The following is a 19970-nucleotide window of genomic DNA, read 5'->3' on the forward strand; positions in this document are numbered from 1 at the left end:
AGCGCCGGGTTCTCTGCATAGATCTAGAGCGAGCACCGTCTACCGCGGATGCTTCCACAATTGCTATCAGTGCCCAAACCTTCCATTTTAGCATGCCTGAAAAGACTGATTGGGGTGGGGGAAATCCTCCGTTTAGGCTGTAATCCTACGCTCACCGGGATGGGGGAGGTAGTTCCCCGTTAATGGGACTTACTTCCGAGTAGGCATGCACAAGCTTGTGCTCTTAACCTACCTCTGAGTAGGGCTAGGTGATTCCCAGGTTCTGCATGTGCGGATGACATAACGATGTGCTTAAATATAGGAAGGAAGAAGGGAGAAGGAATAAGCTCAGAAATCCTTTGCACTTTTACGGGACTGGGTTACACGGATCCTCATGGATCCTCCACTTAAAAAAAAAAATAACTCCAACAAATCCAGTGTCAGATCACATCTGGAAGGCACACCTACAGACTGGACTATAAAAAAGGTGGATCCAACACTTTGCCGCACTGCAGCACCACAAAAACATGGATCCGAGGCATGGATCCTCATTAATTCATATGATTTTTATATTGAAACAAAATAAAACCACCATGATACTCTAGACCACATCTTAGTCTGTAGGCAGAACAAAAAACACACACGCACCCACTGTTTCGTGGTGCCGCAATGGCGCAAAAACATGGTTAAAAAACACGGATCCTCAAGGATCCTCATGATTTTTGCACTAGATCAGCCCGATGTCACCATCAGATCAAATATCATGTCCAGGGGCACAGCCTGCACAGCCTCCACCTCCAAAACCTCGGATCCATGGCTTCCTGGCAATTCCATGGCCCAAAAAGTGGTTTCAAAGCACGGATCCCCATGGATCCTCATGCTTTTTGCATTGGGCCACCCCTAAATTACCGTCAAATCACACATCATAGCCAGGGGCACAGCCTGCACCACAAAAAACTCAGATCCACAGCTTCATGATGATACCTTGGGCCAAAAAAAGTGATTCCAAGCCATGGATCCTCATGAATCCTCAGGGTTTTTGCATTGGGTCACCCCAAACTCACTGTCAAATCACACGTCATGGCCAGGGGCACAGCCTGCACCACAAAAATCATGAGTTTCACCACCAAAATCTCAAAAAGGCACTCACCAGCACTGTTAATGTCACCACTGGAACATTACTATTACAGCCAAAAGAAGAATGTACAACTATATATTTTACCAAGATATGGTTCATCTTCAAGAAGAGATCAAAAACATGCCGAAGTATTTAAAAAGAGAAAAAATATGAAACTGCTTACATACTGTCAACTAATATCCAGATTCAACAAGGACTGTATGGCAAACAGTTAAATCAGAAAAAAGACAGAACTTGAGTCCATAATAACAGAGGTCTACCTTTTGGGTAAAATTTATAAACTACCGGTATAATGAATTGAAAAAAATGTTTAAAATAACTTTTGTAAAAACAAACAAACCCAGAAGTCTTTTATTAGGAATTGTGGGTACCGACATTCCAAAGGAACAGAAAAGACTTTTCATGTATGTGGCAACAGCAATGCGGATGCTACTAGCCCAGAGATGGAAAGAAGACAAAGCCCCTACCGGAATGGCAAACCAAGCTGTTAGACTACGCCGAAATGACAAAACTGACCAGAAGGCTCAGGAACCAAGAAGGCCAAAACTTCAACCAAGAATATGAAAAATTTTTAATTTATCTAGGAGACCACTGTAAGCAGATGAAAACCTTAGCAGGATTTTAATAACGCTTGTAATGTAGCGAATATTGTGGATAGCATGGAAAGATATAAAATATGGACTATGAAATAATATGCAGTGGAGAAGGTGGACAATAGGATCCATGGAGACAACCTTTGAGATCAGGATTATAGGCAGTATTTGGCGGAATAAATTCATGAGCAGAGCAACTTCCACTTCTGCAATGGGACTTGAAAACACTACTTGGGCAGAAGGTGGAATCTTTTAAAATCATGGGCCACCCACAACCAGTAGCATTTGGTACGGAGAGGCACTTAGCATATATCCCAACGCTGACATCACTGTGGCTTACAAGAAGGTAGAGGAGGAAGGAGGTGAGGTTGAAGTTGTGTGAACACACTGGCATGAGCACCAGTTTGGCTGCACCGGTGTGTTTGCACTGTGCCAACCTTACTCAACCCTGCCAGCGCCAGCAATGTCAGTAATGGGAGGTCATGTAAGTGCCAGGACCTTACCCTGCCGACAGTGCTAGCTGCAACCCAACATGGAAACCCTGTGCATAATCCTACTAAATCTATTTGGTTTAATAGCAGTATTAGGCTAGCAAGAACTTGTGAGATCTTCCTGAAATCTCTCAAGATCTCATGAGCTCTGTAAGATCTTGCAAGAGCTCAGGGAGATCTCATAAGATCTCACCAGAATCTGCCATGATTCTGTGAAGATTACATCTAGGCACCTTATTAAAAAAAAACACAATGAAGTGTAATGAGTTCTTCAGAAGATGTTGGGTGGATGGCCACTGTCTGGTCAAAATCTGCTTTTGTTCCTCCCATTTTGACAGCCACAGCAAAGCCTTGAAGCATTTCGTCACATCCTAACCCTTGCATATGAAGGCCTACCACCTTCTCCTGTTTTGTTGCACACACCAGTTTCATTACACACTTCGTCTTCCTTTTAGTTACAGCATGATACATTGGGATAAAAGAAGTTGTATAGGTTTTCACACTCTCGCTTCCATATGTAGTTCTAGCTTCCGCTTCTGTTAGTCCCACCGTTCCAGTAGGTAGGTGACTGAAGACCACGATATGAATGTTGGTGTAGTCAAGTTGAGAATCTTCTTTCCTGTCAAAAATCGTGTGTGCCAGTTTCCTTCCAGCAGCTATTGCAACTGGTGTAAGAAAAGCTTTCCCACATACATCTCCAACAGAATAGATCCTCTTTCTGCTGGTATTTTGGAACTCATCAACAATAATATGACCCATAGAATCTACCTTAATATTCTGCTGGTCAAGATTTAACCCCTCTGTGTTTGGCTTTCTACCAATGGCCCATAACAGACAATCAACATCCTCAAGCCCACTGCCAGAGCCAATATGGACCTCCCACCAATGGGCTTGCCATGTTGGGGCTTCTGGTTGGCCTCTGTGAGAAGAGAATGCTGGACTACCTAGGCTACCTTTGGCCTGATCCAGCAGCGAGCTGTATGGCCAGTCAGGTGAGCAGCACCACATCACTGCACTGTTAATAGTTCACTGCACTTCGAACACCCTCAGAGTGAAATTCAATTGAGATCCAAAAGCTTATCTGGTTGAAATTTGTGTTCCTGTATCTTCAACAGCACTGATATACCTGCACTACTGTTGATTCTCCTTTAAAACATCTGTGCATAATTTTTTTGATTTATGAAAAAATAAATTGGAACAAACTGAAGGAGAAAGGGCTTTTTCGAATTCTGTCTAAAGTTGCTGCCTCTTAACTGCACATGAGCAGGTATAACTTGACTTCTGATATAGGGAGAAATTGGTCAGGCCTCCTTCCCAAGCTATGATATTACCTGCTGTCCAGGGTTTCAGACAGGAGTCTTTCCTAACCCTGCCTACAGATTTGAGGGCTTGAACTTGAGATCATGTGCATATACCTTTTTGGAAGGTGAAAAGGGGATAGATTAACTGGCTAATTCAATTGTCAGAAAGTAGAATCCATTTGGTACATAGAAATCTTCCTTATACTTTCAGATCATTTTTAATATTGTGGTCCAAGTGCCAGCTACCCACTGCTGTTGAATGGCAATGTCTTAAATTACAGCACCTTTTGGTGTCTATTTATGGACTGGCACCTTTGAGTGTTTCAGCACAGAGGAAATAATTGGAAATTTACAGAAAGTTAAATCATACTACTTGTTTATAAATGTTTGTTGCAATGTTGTAAATGGGACACTCAAGTTCTTAGATGCTCAAGTTCCCTATGCAATAGGGTGTTACAATGTTCAAACCAGTCTTCAAACCAACTGAAAGTTGCTTTAGCATCTATATGTATTGTTGCTTTAGGTTTAAATTGAGAATGAGTCAATAAAAATGGTGTTTCTGGTAAGGAACAAGTTAGTTCAGAAAGATGCTCATGACAATGCCTCCCTGAGGCATATTGTGTGGGTTTTGATCAGAAATTGTTGTTTGCGTATTCATTGTTTTGGAAAAATCATTGATATATTCCAGTGCTCTCACACTCTTATTTTTCCGGGATGATGTGGACAGACAGCAAAAGTAGATCCCTATGGTTACTGAAAGACTTTTATATTTCAGTGTTGAAAGGATACACACCCATCATTCGTTTTTCAGTTGCCTTTCTATATTTGAAACATGTTATCTTATCATCAGTGCTATTTGGATATTTGTTTGGACAAATGAACTGCTTATATTAATATGTATGTTTCAATTAGGATAGATGGGTTGTTCTTATTGCTAATGTAAGCTGATTTTGCTCCTTTCTTTGTTTTCTTCCTGCTATATTTGCAACAAGGAAAAGTGCTCTAAATATATGGAACATGAAGAGCAATTTGCCTGAGAAAATGGTTCTTCCCAGATGTCTAATATTGGAAACTTTTGTTTAGGAAAATAGCTTGGAGACTGACTAAAAGTATAAAGGCATTGTGGCATTAACTCAGATTCCATAAGGTCCCCTCTATAGTAGCTGTTTCCCTGTAACCCTCAGACTTCCTTTTTATTACACATTCATGATGATTTGTGCTCACGGTGCTAGTGGGGTGGTCATACGCAATCCCACTTTTAATGCTGTTTCCACATGCAAAAGTTCTGGGGTGGTCACACCGCTTCATTTTGAAGCCGTGCATACAGGTATCCTGTAACTGAAATCACAAAATGTCGTGTTTTATTTTTGTCCTGCTTTTGTTGCACTATAGCTCCTCTGGACACCAGTAATGTGGTAGCATCAGGGAAGCCTCTCAGAACAAACAACTAATGAAACAACGGGCATTTGATAAAAAGAGACTGTGGAGAATGACACTCAAGGAGCAGACTACAATTTGCTGAAGAAAAGTTAAGTTCATTGGCAAGAAATTCCCGCAAAGTTTGGTACAGCTGTAAGAGAGTCAGCATTCTTTCACTCGGTGCCTTTGCTCCATGAGAGGACACAATGAAAGATTAATCAGGGGAATCGTTGTTTGGGGTCAAAGTCTTCACGTGGACCTGAGGGGGGAAAGGAGAGCTGGTCATGAAGGGCTGTAGCCAACACTAGTCCTATTCAGATAATAGAAGCATTGAAATTCATGCACATGACCAACTGAGGTTCAGTGAGTCAACTGAGAGTAGAAATTAATTGGATATAAGCTAAAGAAATCTGAAGGAAGGTTGCACACTATTCTTAAGGTGGGACATAGGCTATTCCTATTCCTGAGCTCCAGTAGCCATTAGGGGGTGGTCTTTTTATGGAGCTGGAATCAGGTCCCATCAGTCTTCATCAGTTAGCCCTTGCCCACAACACCATACCATACAATGTAAAACAACGACCACTAATCACTGGAAATGTTCTATATCTCCACATCCTAACTGACAACCCAATGGCAACAAATTTAGCACGAGGTTTTTTGCTCAAGTACCTTGATGTTACTAAGTAAAAAGAAAAAAAAATGTCATTAGTTTTGTGTGTTGTTGTTTACTAGCCTGCCATTTTTCAACATTCTTTCGAGGCACTTCTCCATACTTTAGCCCTCGTCAGACAGTAAAATAATAATAATAATATTTTTTATTATTTATACCCCACCCATCTGGCTGGGTTTCCCCAGCCACTCTGGGCAGCTCCCAGCAGAATAAGGAAAACACAATAAAACGTCAAATATTAAAAACTTTCCTGAAGTAGCAGAACAAAACCCTGTTGGAGTTGAGGGTCGTGCTCCCAACCCTGATCTTGCTGCATTGTTCATTTGAAGACACTTAAAAGTCTCCCTAGAGGGACGCGGGTGGCACTGTGGATTAAACCACAGAGCCTAGGACTTGCCGATCAGAAGGTCGGAGGTTCGAATCCCCGCAACGGGGTGAGCTCCCATTGCTCGGTCCCTGCTCCTGCCAACCTAGCAGTTTGAAAATACGTCAAAGTGCAAGTAGATAAATAGGTACCGCTCCGGCGGAGAGGTAAACACCGTTTCCGTGCACTGCTCTGGTTCACCAGAAGCAGCTTAGTCATGCTGGCCACATGACCCGGAAGCTGTATGCCAGCTCCCTCTGCCAATAAAGCAAGATGAGCGCCGCAACCGCAGAATTGGTCACGACTGGACCTAATGGTCAGGGGTCCCTTTACTTTTACAAGTCTCCCTGCACTCTAGGGCTGTGTGCACACTATTCTTTACATTCAAAACACAATATTTCCCTCAAATAGTTCTCAACATTGCTGTTTACCCCTCAGAGTTACTATTCCTGACAACCCTTACTACCATGCCCAGAATTATCTGGGGGAAAGAATGTACCGTAGGTGCTGTCGATTGTGAGGGGTTTTTTTTGGGGGGGGGGTTGTCTTACCGTAACTTTGGCACTGACGGATGCAATTTATCCGTTCTGTAAAGTTGTTCTCATTGCCCATACAGCCACCATAGATAAACAGCTCACACCTATTGGTCTTGGTATTATAGAAGTAGCGACGAATGTATGCTCTACAGGGTCCGCTGACTGCAGGGAGCTTACATCTCTTGGGCATATATACTGGAGGGGGGGGACAAAGGCAAAAGGCTTATATATATAATCGCACCATTTGAAAAAGAGAACATTATGGCAAAAGCAAATTATTGTTATTATAAAATATGACAGCCATAACCTTAAGGAACATTGCAAAAGGTTGTAATTGAAGTAAGTGGAAGCTTGCTGTTCAATATCTGTATCTAACTTTTAAATATACAAAGTATTTCAGTCATTTCCAACTAAATAAGGGTCATTTCCAACTAACCTCTATTCTAGAATAGACCCATTACATTGAAAGTAATAGCTCTATCAGCCATGTCTATTACTTTCAATGTGTGTTCTCTGAGTAGAACCCTAAGTTTATATCTGGACACCTGCTATAGCTATACTACTGAATAATGATTAGAACTTGTCTCACTGAAAGGATCTCTCAGTTTCAATACAACGTGGTCGGCGTACAGTGCTATTCTGCTCTATCTTTCTCCAGTTCCCTGTGCCCAGTGGTGACTGGTGCCCACTGGGACTTGGGGGGGGGGACATGGACCCCAACAGTATCACGGAATTGTAGAGTTGGAATGGACCACGAGGGTCTCATCCAGTTCAACTCCCTGCAATGAAGGAATCTTTTGCCGAACATGGGGTTCAAACCCATGCCCCTGAGATTAAGGGTCTCACGCTCTGTCGACAGAGCTACCTCAGCAGTCAGCAGGTGGAGCCAGAGGCAAGGACAGCCAGTCCCATCTTCTGGAATGGTTGTAAGTATCACAATAGGCAACAAAGGTCCATATAGTTAAAGCTATGGTTTTCCCAGTAGTGATGTATGGAAATGAGAGCTGGACCATAAAGAAGGCTGATCACCAAATAATTTATGCTTTTGAATTATGGTGCTAGAGAAGACTCTTGAGAGTCCCATGGACTGCAAGAAGATCAAACCTCTCCATTCTTAAGGAAATCAGCCCTGAGTGCTCACTGGAAGGACAGATCCTGAAGCTGAGGCTCCAATACTTTGGCCACCTCATGGGAAGAGAAGACTCTCTGGAAAAGACCCTGATGTTGGGAAAGATGGAGGGCACAAGGAGAAGAGGACGACAGAGGACGAGATGGTTGGATAGTGTTCTCGAAGCTACCAGGATGAGTTTGACTAAACTGCGGGAGGCGGTGGAAGACAGGGGTGCCTGGTCCATGGGGTCACGATGAGTCAGACACAACTAAACAACTAAACAACAACAACAAATCACAATAGGCAGCTGTTGGCTGGCTCATGGCAGAGTACTGTCGGCAGAGAAGCCCCATGGACCAGTGTGTCCCCTGCCTTTGCGGCTGCAGTGGACATTTTAGTACAAGGATGAGGAAGCTGTGATGCTCCAGATGCCAGATGACAACAGTACGATGGGAGTTGTAGTCCAACAGCATCTGGAAAGCCGCAGTTTCTCCAGACTTGATGAAACAATTGCTAGAATCTCAATACTGAAGATAAATAGAGTTCAAGGGCTTTCCTTCTTTTTCCTTGAAACCTGTGTGTTTCTTCTTCTCCAGAACAATAAGATTAATCCCCTCTGAGGGTTTTTTAAAAAGCGAACACACAGTCAACTAGCTATTGCCACCCCCATTCTCATGGCAGATTTCCTTTCCTATAGCAAGGCGACTCAGTTGGGGCCACATTCACACCATGCCTTTCTTTTTTACTTTCTTTTTTTTTATTATTTAAATAATAAATTTTATTAGTATTTTCCACACAACAACATGAAAAATATCAAAAAAATAACAATACACAAAACACAAAAACCAGCATACAAAAAAAATCCATATCTTACAAGTTACCGGTAATAATATAAACACTAAAAAGAAAAAGCAAACATTGACATCCACCAATCCCACAGCACCTCCTTTACCTCTCATTGTATCACCCTGTTTTCCTTATCATCTCTATCCTAGCATCTAGATATAAATCCCTCTTTCTTATCCTTTCACTTCACAAGGTTATTCCAGATTTCTGTCCTCGAACCTTGGCTTTTAAGGTATTCATTTAGGCACTCCCATTCCTTTTTCACTTCACTTTTTGGTTTTTGTCTTCTTATATCTTTCAGAATATTTAGAATTAGCCAAATTGACACACCATGCCTTTCAAGTGTAATGATAGAGTCATGACTCCCCCCCCCCCCCAAGAATCCTAGAAACTAGTTTGTTCAGGGTGCAGAGAGTTGTCAGGACACCCTACCCGCCTCAGAAAGCTATAGTTTCCAAGGTTCCCTGTGAAGAAGGATGGGTTGTTAAATCTCTGCGAAGGGAGGAGGGTTCTCTTAACAACACTCAGCACCCTTAACAAATCACAGTTCCCAGAATTCTTTGGGGGAAGCCACAACACTTTAAAGTGGTATCATAGTGCTTTTTAAAATGCATGGCGTAGGTGTGGCCTAGGAAAGAACAGACAATTGCATCGCTGGAGTTCAAACAGCACTTGTCCATGACTAATGGTTAGAATGAAGTGTAGGACATTTAGGGCTGCCTGGGAAAGCCCACAAATTTATTTGCGCTTACCAACATCTGCACACTCTCGAATACATTGTCTAATATCCAGAAAGTTGTTTTTGTTGCCTCCAAAGCCATTATAAAAGAACATTGAACACTTCTTCTTTTTGAAATCATAGAAATATCTCAGTGTGGGTTTTCTGCCCCGTAGTCCCTTGTTTAGCGGGAGTTTGCATTTTTCAGGCAGCAAGTCTGAAAAAAAGAAGAGAGAAGAAGGCAAGCCTCATATCTGAAATTTCACCTTTTGAAACACAGAAGATAACAGTATTGGAAGATGTCATGTTTGTGATTCCAAACCCTGAGATAATCTCTTCCAAGTGAGAAATGAGGGGCTTCTGGAAAGGGATCAAGCGCTGACCGTGAGAGATGGGCAAAATCTTTCTAAACTGGTGCCTGGCTTTGCTTTCCCTCTTCCCTCTCCGTCCCCTTTTGCCTTTTGTGCCATGTTATTTAGATTGTCATCACGTGGGCAGGGAATGTCTTGGTTTTTTTATTGAATGAAAGCCAATCTGGGTTAAAATGCTTTTAATAAATAAAATCACACAGACCAAAAAGGGTTCCAGTTCTGAGCAGGCTGCCCTCATGGTTCTGCTACAACCATCTTTCTTTTTATTTATTGCTTAAATGTCTGGTCCTGCCTTTCCACATTATCTCCAATACCATTGTAGCATATGGCAATTAGATATATGGGGGAAAGTAGAGTTGCAAAAGAAGAATCCTGGTTTTTTCCCCCCCTTGCTCCTTCTTCATTAAGTGCCCCCATTTTTCCATATTGTACAGAACAGAGAAAATAATGGAAGAAATGAGTAATTTAATAGCCCTTTCCTCCAGGAATGAAAGCGGATTAAATGATGAGCAATTCATCACAGATCTTCCAGGGGGACTGACCACTGTGCCGCTCAAATAGTCTGAAACTGCAAAAAGAAAGGCACCTCCGGGGTGCTATTCTACCCAAGGGCATCATACTGGTGACCCCTGCAGTAGACTGCTCAGCATGTTAAGAATAAAGTGCAGGCTCTTGGTTGTCCAGATGAGACCCAAAAGGTAGCATTTTCCCTTACCAGACCTTTCACATTCCCAAATGCAATCCACCGGATTCCTGAAGTTATTAGCATTGCCTCCACAGCCGCCATAAACGAATTCTTCACACTTCCTGGTGTGGAGATCAAAGTAAAATCTTGGAAAGCTTCCTTTGCATTTTCCTATTTCTGTAGGGAGTTCGCATTTTAAAGGATATCTTCCTGGGGGGGGGGGGAGAGAGAGAGAGAGAGAGAAACTTCCTTATCACACCCTGAGGAAGCTTCCACATGGCAGTTTATTGTGGACGCACTTGCTAATACATGCAAGTCTTACGCAGTTTCTATACAATTTTGTCCTCATTAAAATGCCATCACACATTCTTTTTCCGTTTAATCTAGATTTACCCTTTCTGTGGAAAATCCAAAAAAGTGGTTTTTTTCCCCTCCCAAAAGAGAAACACTACGGAAATGATAACCCTGGACTAAATTTAGGTGAGGGATGAAGACATTGGATTTCAACACCCAGGCACTTTTACATCTGGTCACATCCACCACTAGGACAGAGCACTCATTCAGCCCTTTGGCAGAAAGACAATTCCCAACCTCTGCAGCGCAATGCCCTTGGGTTGTATCCAGCGCTAGCCCTACTCAGAGTAGACCCACTGAAGGTAATGGACATGACTTAGGTTTGTTAATTTCAGTGGGTCTGCCCTTACTTTTACGTGATAAAACATTTCCTTTTCTACAACATACTGGTACTTGTTCCCAAGGAAATTTGTTTAGCATCAAAGCAGCAGAAACGAACCACCATTCATTTCTGTAGTAAGGATAGTGGTACCATTTAAGTACGTTTGACATTACACACACTCAGAAACTTTCTTGCTTTCTTTTATCATACTTGGCAAACTTTTGTTTGTTGCTCAGCCTGTCAGGAATGCAGAAGCGTTTGCAAAGCATGAAAATGAGAAGGGAAATGTAAAGTATGTGTGTTGCACCTGAACATGGCTGTCCAACAACTGAGGGCTTATCCACACTGCCTCTTGTTCTGCTGCTTCCCCTGGGGTCACATGCCCACCCATGGCATTTGCTTGGGTGACCTGTGCAATCACTCACTCACCCGGGCTACCTGCCTGCCCACCTGCCAGCCAGCCAGCCAGCCAGCCAGTCTCCCTCCTCTTGCCTTCCCAAGCTGCTGCAATGACTTAGTCACTTTTCAGAATTCTGTCTTCAGACTGTAGTTCGCATCGCCATCTATCGCCATCCACATGAACTACTGCGTAACAACACTTAACATTTTTAACATATACAAGATATAGCTCCCAGTACGTTTCCGAGCACAATTCAAAGTGTTGGTGTTGACCTTTAAAGCCCTAAACGGCCTCGGCCCAGTATGCCTGAAGGAGCGTCTCCACCCCCATTGTTCTGCCCGGACGCTGACGTCCAGCGCCGAGGGCCTTCTGGCGGTTCCCTCATTGTGAGGAGCAAAGCTACAGGGAACCAGGCAGAGGGCCTTCTCGGTAATGGTGCCCGCCCTGTGGAATGCCCTCCCATCAGGTGTCAAAGAGATAAACAACTACCTGACATTCAGAAGACATCTTAAGGCAGCCCTGTTCAAGGAAGTTTTTAATGTATGACATATTAGTGCATCTTTGGTCTTTGTGGAAGCAGGCCAGAGTGGCTGGGGAAACCCAGCCAGATGGGCAGGATACAAATAATATATTATTATTATTATTATTATTATTATTATTATTATTATTATTATGCATTTTGTATGCCATTGTCACTGATATACCTTTATATATATCTTTATATATTTTGTGTATATACATTTTATATATACCTGTAATGGGTATGAGTTACTCGTGCGTAAACTGGTGCCTTTCTGGGCTAATTTGCCTTATTAAACCTTTCTGACTGCACAGCCCTTTCTCATCGTGGCTGCCTCAGTCGCTGGCAGAATCCGTCAGTGGGCGTTTCTTGAACCTCTTCCAACATAAAAGTTGTTTGACACCCAGTCTCCTCCTCCTCTCACTGTGCGGAAGTCTTCTGCGCAGGGAGGGCATGGGTAGCGGAGGACCTGTGCTCTCCTCACTGAACTCCAGTGACGAGTCCTGGAGCCCTCTCTCCGATTCCCCCATCTGCCCCCCTTTATCCCTGGTGTTGCGCTGATTTGCTTCCCCCTCTACTGAGCTGTTTCTCCCCCTGCTGCTGGGTCCTTCGCCAGCATCATCTGGGAGCCTCCTCTTCGCCTCTCGCTCCGATGTCAGTTCCCTGACAATACCTATATACCTTTTTATGTACATTTTACTTTAGTATATACAGTTTGGTACACATTACTTGGCTGGAGAATTGCTCTGTGTTTCAGTTCGCATATTATTTCGGGAAGTACAAATTCAGTAGATTTGCCTTTAAATGCAAACTAAATTGAGTTTCTACCCTGTTCCTTCTGATGATGAGGCACCTATCCTGTTTTTCTGACTGATATTATTCTCAATATTATTTTGACCAGCCACAAAGCTCAATTCCGACCCTCTTGGGTCAGCTGGGATCAGTGGTGCAGGTCAGCAGCGTTAAACTCTGGATTTAATGGTAATGCGTATTATTTCACTTACTTCAAAATGACTTAAGCCAGGTCTACTGTGTTTGAGGGCCCTCCCTGCTCAATCCAGAGCAGGACCCTGGACGTCTGCCCCAAAGACCTGTGTTGATGGCACAACTGGTTGGGATGGCTGGCTGACACCTGGTTAGTGGGGTAGAAGTGGAAGGATCATTAGGCACGAGTGATCATGCTCTTCTGAAGTTTACTATACAGCGGAAAGGAGCAGCCAAGCATACTAGGACTCAATTTCTTGACTTTAAGAAAGCCGACTTCATAAAACTTAGGGAAGTGCTGGGTGAGATCCGATGGACAGTAATACTAAAAGGAAAGGGAGTTCATGATGGCTGGGAGTTTGTTAAGAGGGAGATAGTAAAAGCACAACGTCAGGCAATACCAATGAGACGGAAACATGGAAGGTGCCTAAAGAAGCCAGGGTGGCTATCTAAAGAACTTTTAACTGAGTTAAGATTAAAAAAGGATGTGTACAAAAAATGGAAAGGGGGGGAAACCACCAAAGAGGAATTCAAACAAATAGCCAGCACGTGTAGACACAAAGTCAGAAAAGCTAAAGCACAGAATGAACTCAGGCTTGCTAGAGAGGTTAAAAGCAACAAAAAAGGCTTTTATGGGTATGTTCGTAGCAAAAGGAAGAACAAAGAAACAGTGGGGTCACTCAGAGGAGAAGATGGTGAAATGCAAACAGGGGACACAGAAAGGGCTGAACTCCTCAATGCCTTCTTTGCCTCAGTCTTCTCCGATAAAGAAAACAATGCCCGACCTGAAGAATTTGGAGCAAATGATTCAGCAAAGGAAACACAGCCCAGAATAACTAAGGAGATAGTACAAGAATACTTGGCTAGTTTAGATGTATTCAAGTCTCCAGGGCCAGATGAACTGCATCCAAGACTATTAAAAGAACTGGCAGATGTGATCTCAGAACCACTGGTAGTCATCTTTGAGAATTCCTGGAGAACAGGCGAAGTCCTGGCAGACTGGAGGAGGGCAAATGTTGTCCCTATTTTCAAAAAGGGGAAAAGAGAGGACCCAAATAATTACCGCCCAGTCAGTCTGACATCAATACCAGGGAAGATTCTGGAGCAGATCATTAAGCAAACAGTCTGTGAGCACCTAGAAAGGAATGCTGTGATCACCAATAGTCAGCATGGATTTCTGAAAAATAAGTCATGTCAGACTAACCTGATCTCGTTTTTTGACAGAATTACAAGCCTGGTAGATGAAGGGAACGCAGTGGATGTAGCCTATCTTGATTTCAGCAAGGCATTTGACAAGGTGCCCATGATATTCTTGTAAAGAAGCTGGTAAAATGCGGTCTTGACTATGCTACCACTCAGTGGATTTGTAACTGGCTGACTGACCGAACCCAAAGGGTGCTCATCAATGGTTCCTCTTCATCCTGGAGAAGAGTGACTAGTGGGGTGCCACAGGGTTCTGTCTTGGGCCCGGTCTTATTCAACATCTTTATCAACGACTTGGATGATGGACTCAAGGGCATCCTGATCAAATTTGCAGATGACATCAAATTGGGAGGGTTGGCTACCACCCCAGAGGACAGGATCACACTTCAAAACGACCTTGACAGATTAGAGAACTGGGCAAAAACAAACAAGATGAACTTTAACAGGGAGAAATGTAAAGTATTGCACTTGGGCAAAAAAAAAAAATGAGAGGCACAAATACAAGATGGGGGACACCTGGCTTGAGAGCAGTACATGTGAAAAGGATCTAGGAGTCTTGGTTGACCACAAACTTGACATGAGCCAACAGTGTGAGGCGGCAGCTAAAAAAGCCAACGCAATTCTGGGCTGCATCAATAGGAGTATAGCATCCAGATCAAGGGAAGTAATAGTGCCACTGTATTCTGCTCTGGTCAGACCTCACCTGGGGTACTGTGTCCAGTTCTGGGCACCACAGTTCAAGAAGGACACTGACAAACTGGAACGTGTCCAGAGGAGGGCAACCAAAATGGTCAAAGGCCTGGAAACGATGTCTTATGAGGAATGGCTAAGGGAGCTGGGCATATTTAGCCTGGAGAAGAGGAGGTAGAGGGGTGATATGATAGCCAAGTTCAAATATATAAAAGGATGTCACATAGAGGAGGGAGAAAAGTTGTTTTCTGCTGCTCCAGAGAAGCGGACACGGAGCAATGGATCCAAACTACAAGAAAGAAGATTCCACCTAAACATTAGGAAGAACTTCCTGACAGTAAGAACTGTTCGACAGTGGAATTTGCTGCCAAGGAGTGTGGTGGAGTCTCCTCATTTGGAGGTCTTTAAGCAGAGGCTTGACAACCATATGTCAGGAGTGCTCTGATGGTGTTTCCTGCTTGGCAGGGGGTTGGACTCGATGGCCCTTGTGGTCTATTCCAACTCTATGATTCTATGATTCTATGAGTAGGGAAGCGCTGCTTAACTGCTCAACCTCATCCTTATTCAAGCAGATAAGAATTGCTTAATTTCCTCAGAGCCTTGTGATTTCTGCTAAGCTCTAGGAGCTGCCTCTGAGCACAGTGAGTCCAACAGATGGTGGAAGCTGTGTCCTTTTAACACATCCCATTGTGTCTTCGGAGAAGGCAAGCCCAGTGCTCTGGGATCCAGGTGGAAACTATCAAGTTGCAAAGAAACAATGAAAGGGGGCTTAAGAAGCAGGTAGCAATATTGAAGAAATGCAACAGGAATGAGTAAGAAGACAACCATTGAATTCTTGTATTTTTCAAGGGTTTCTCACAGGTTTTCCCTGTTATAAAGAGAGAGAACTGTTAATATTTGATGCGAGTCCCCCATGCTATCCAAAACCACCTTACATCATGTTCCACAGAGAAACGGAAAGCTTTGTTTGAGCAGCCAAAGCTCTTAGTTCCTTCCTAGACAAATGTTGTTGAGTCCAGTGTACTTGAAACATTCATTTTTGCTGGATCAATCTCAGTTTCAGGTCCAAGGACACATTCTGTACGGTTTCTAATGCAATTTTATATTGTTCAGGCTGTGTGATACCATTTTCTTTTGTTTGGGCTGTGGAATTCCACCCTGGGATATTTTGCTAAAGGGCGGTATTTTTCGCCCCATAGGGCGCACTGGCCCATAGAGCGCACTTAGTTTTTTGGGGAGGAAATAAAGGAAAAAAAATTATTTTCCCCCCAGGCGCAGGGCTGGGGCGAGGGAAGCCCGAGCTTTCCCCGACCCCAGCCCCCCAGAACAGGCTGCTTTCCCGCGGGCTCCCAAGGCTTGCAAATAGCTTCCTGAAGCCTGGAGAGTGAGAGGGGTGCGCACCGACCCCTCTCGGTCTCCAGGCGTCAGCGAAAGCCTGCATTCACCCCATAGGACGCACACACATTTCCCCTTCATTTTTGGAGGGGGAAAAGTGCATCCTATAGGGCGAAAAATACGGTAAATTGAAATCATCATCATTTTCATCATCCACACCTCTCTGAGACGGAACTCTTACCTGATATTTTCTGAGCGGCAGCATATGAGCATATGAGAAGTTCCAGGATCAGGACAGCAATGTGACTGCCCTGCATGACTGCTGTCTGATGTGGGTGCTTGCTGCTTAGTGAAGGCACTTTATACATTTTTGTATAAGGAAATGGTAGTGGGCATTCAAGCAGCCAAGACAGTCCATCAATAAGTAGGAACATCCTGGTGCTTCTTTGAGTAGTTCAAGGTAATTTCCTGTTCTTTTATAAATACTATTCCACTTCAGGTAGGGGTATTCTGAAGCCAACTTCCTGTACTTCTGTAAGTGCCATTCCACTTCAGCTAGGGATTTATTGGAGCCATAAAGCCTATCAGTATCATCTTGACCTAGCTTGGGGACCAAATGAGACTGTCCTTTATGCACACCACCATACTTGCCCTCCAAAAAGAGCCGCGTCTCCTCTGATAAATGCATGCCATTCCAACGACAATACCTGTAATTATGTAGGGTTTTGCACCCTGACTGGACTTTTGTATTTTGAATGTCGGCGTACCTGGTAGCTTTCCAGGAGAATTAACAGTCTGGTCACAATTCAGAATAAGCGTCACTTATTGTCAGGAGCCAGAGTCAAGCAAGGGTCAGCAATATATATACAGTGGTACCTCTGGATGCGAACAGGATCTGTTCCAGAGCCCCATTCGCATCCTGAGCAGAACACAACCTGCGTCTGCGTGTGTGCGGGTCGCAATTCGCCGCTTCTGTGCATGCGCGTGACGTCATTTTGAGCGTCTGTGCATGCGCAAGCAGTGAAACCCAGAAGTAACCCATTCCGTTACTTCCGGGTCACCGCGGGACCAACCTGAAGACGCTCAACCTGAAGCGTAATTAACCCAAGGTATGACTGTGTGTGTGTGTATGTGTGTGTGCCAAAACAGCACAGGCCTAGTAATCACAGCAACTCTTCCAGTAGGTTTTGCCCCAATGTGGCAGTTGTGACAACTGAAGGTCCCTGTCTGTCCACAGCTGTCTAAGACCTCTCTTCTCCAGGGTTTTTTCCTCCATTCGGTTGCAGAGTGCACAGCCAATCTCTGCTCTGTGCTCTTCTTTCCCTGTGTCTTCTAAGAGACCAGGTGGGAGGGGAGCTGGTTGCAGCAGGAGGGGAAGAGTCCCCAAATTCTTCAGCAGCTTGCCTCATTGCTGCCTTTTGGACCCCCTCCTCTCTAGCCTGCTCCTCCTCTCTAGCCTCCTCTCCTGCCTCTGAGCTGGGACTGCTCTCTGCCTCAGCCTCTTCCTGCTCACTAAACCCTATTGCGTGTCAAGACCCCGAGGCCTCCCCCTTATGTTGAATAATAACCCGTGGACACCATATATTAGGTTAATGGGCAAAATTTAGGCCACAACTTTATTGGTTACAGAATGTGAGCGGTATTGGCTTAGGCATTGGAATTGAACTGACTATATCCGACTCCTGCCCGCCACGCAGGAAGTCTCATAAGTAACCACCAGTAGGGGCAGCCCTGGTAGTGTTTATCAGCTTGGAGCTCCCCCAAGGTCACCAGAAGGTTGTGCCATAGCCCTAGCCTCCACCCGGGCTTCAGACAGGAACCATGACCCCCAGATTTCTTTAACAGAATACCCTTTAACATGGAGGGACAGGTGATGGCCACACCTCACTTCCCCCAAACCAGGTTTTACCAATGCCTAACTGCCACTCAAGCCAAAGGCTCGCTGCCAATACCCTCACACCTGCAACCAACCTCTAATGCCCTCAATGACCTCAACCAAGCAAAACCTATTGCCCTTCAGCTGCCAACACCCCCTTCTCCCAGTCTTCTCCCTCTGACCACTCATCATCGTCCCACCATCAATCCCCTGGTAGCCAATGTCATGGACTGGGTGGATACAGAGGAGTGGTGGGGAACCCCCAACCATCCTAGTTCTAAGGGCTGGTTCAATTGTGAGGGCAAACAAAGAAAGGGGGGGAACCATTCACTGCCGAGTTCAAAATTCTCTTTCAAACCCATTGTGTGATTTAATTCTTCTCAAAAATATGATACAAAACCCAACGGGAAGGAAAAGAACATGGAGCCAAGTCCAAGGTTATAACCTCCTTCTTGTGTTTAATACAGTCTCCTCTAGCAGTCATTCTTCAGGTTTAGACTGCCGTGTCTCCCCTCAGTCCCAGGAAGCCCATTTTCTCATGGTTTATGATGAAGAGGAAACATTTACACCGTGGCCACAATATTTTTCTGGATCCATACCTGAATGTACCCGTTTTTATCTCTAAAGACAGAGGCAAAGTATGTGTTGAGCAGTTCCACTTTGTCACCCAAAAGCATTTCTCCATCTTCTCCACACAGAGGACCTACTACTTATTTGTTCTTCCTCTTTCTTAGAACATAGCCGAAGAAACATTTATTATTATTATTTTTAACTTCTCTTATAAGTTCATTCTGAGCTTTGGTCCACCTTACCTTTTCCCTGCATCTTTTGGCTTCTCTTGTATCCTCTTACTTAATGATTTCCCCTTTCTTCCATTTCTTATACTATACATGCCCTTTAAAAATCTGCAAGCTCCTTATGTAGCCACACTGGTTTCTTTAGATACCTCCTACTTTTCTTTCTTGTTGAAATTGTCTGCATTTGTGCCTTCAACATTTCACCTTTAAGAAATTCCTTCAGCTCAATTGATATATGAGTTAAGGATCCCAGGAGACAGCTAATTAATTGATTGTCCAAGAAGAAATTACAAGATAGACAGACAGACATATCCTGACATGACTTCTTCAAGTTCAGTGCATGGCAAAGCCTGGAGGCTGCTGAAATGCCAGTGTATGTATACCCAACACAACTAGGGAAAGAAAAGCATTCCGTATGGCCATCACAAAGGCTTTTTGATTTATTACCATATGCAGATTGTTAAGGTAATCAGGCAGACAAATGTAGTTGTCATATATAATGACAGAAGAGAGCAGGGAGCATGTGTTATTGGCACAAGCCAACCAGTATTGATGGGCAATATCTCAGAGTCCACAAGACCTTTTTGTAGACACAATGTCTTGGTTCAGACATCACTTTATACCATGGTCAATCTTAACCATGGTTTAAATGTAAACCTGCAGAATGCTGGTACATGGGGCAAAGATGGTTGCTGCTTCAGTGCTCCTGCTGCCGCCATTCTGCCAAGAGAAGAACCATCAGTCCAAAGGGGCCACATGTATGCACCAATGCATATATGCTGTCCCCTCCAAACTAAGAGGAATCTCAGTTGTAGATCCCCGTCTTGCTTGGAGGAGCCATGTGCACATACATCCATAAACAGAACCAGTCCCTTCACACTGGTGCCAAATGCTCCAGAACATGAGGAAAGCTGTCGTACCTCTAAAAGAGTGAACATTAGGTGTACAAAGAAAATATTGAGAAGGGTCCAGGCTGCTAACTTCTGTGGCCAGTCAGGGGGTGAGGCAAGGAGGGCAACCGGATTCAATAAGGACCACTACACTGCAGAAAATGAAAGGAAGCGATCCTGCGATGAAAGGGGTGCCCTTTCTCAGTGTAAGCGGCCCACTGTGATCTCTGAAGTTAAGAGGCACCCTGAAGCTGTGAGGATCCAAAGGACCTTGAATGATAGGGATCTTTCCACCTGCACTCCCTTGAATCAACACTCTGTTCCTTGGACTTGGACATGATGATAAGGAAAGAATGGAAACCTGTTCCTCTTCAGAT

The 19970-nt window shown here is 44.0% G+C and overlaps 2 protein-coding genes across 3 annotated transcripts in view; both read right to left on the reverse strand.

Moving 5' to 3' along the window:
- Nucleotides 1-4720: 4720 nt before the first annotated feature.
- LOC310695794 (kunitz-type serine protease inhibitor A-like) overlaps nucleotides 4721-19970 on the reverse strand; it is a 40077-nt gene continuing 24827 nt past the window's right edge. The window contains exon 7 of one of the 2 annotated variants that reach the window (XM_083480760.1): nucleotides 4721-4840. The gene's annotated coding sequence lies outside the window, so the exon portion shown is untranslated. Of the gene's footprint in view, nucleotides 4841-13925; nucleotides 13938-19970 lie in introns of those variants that run through there. The other variant, XM_083480761.1, reaches the window with a different exon arrangement.
- Nucleotides 4972-16477, reverse strand: LOC310695785 (carboxypeptidase inhibitor SmCI-like). Its single transcript, XM_083480741.1, has 5 exons — nucleotides 16272-16477; nucleotides 10253-10432; nucleotides 9201-9383; nucleotides 6507-6686; nucleotides 4972-5180 (listed from the first exon to the last, which is right to left on the reverse strand). The coding sequence occupies exons 1-5, from the start codon at nucleotides 16462-16464 to the stop codon at nucleotides 5140-5142; spliced, it is 777 nt and encodes a 258-aa protein (XP_083336867.1). The 5' UTR covers nucleotides 16465-16477; the 3' UTR covers nucleotides 4972-5139.

The sequence above is a fragment of the Podarcis liolepis genome (assembly GCF_965112155.1).
Source record: "Podarcis liolepis genome assembly, chromosome: 16".
Taxonomy (NCBI): Eukaryota; Metazoa; Chordata; class Lepidosauria; order Squamata; family Lacertidae; genus Podarcis; species Podarcis liolepis.

Coding starts and splice junctions, on each gene's coding strand:
- LOC310695785 (XM_083480741.1), bottom strand. CDS start 16,464: ATGTTCCTACTTATTGATGGACTGTCTTGGCTGCTTGAATGCCCACTA. Junction 10,433..16,271: donor TGCCGCTCAGAAAATATCAG/GTAAGAGTTCCG, acceptor CCCCCCCCCCAG/GAAGATATCCTTTAAAATGC. Junction 5,181..6,506: donor CCGTCAGTGCCAAAGTTACG/GTAAGACAACCC, acceptor TTCCCCCCTCAG/GTCCACGTGAAGACTTTGAC.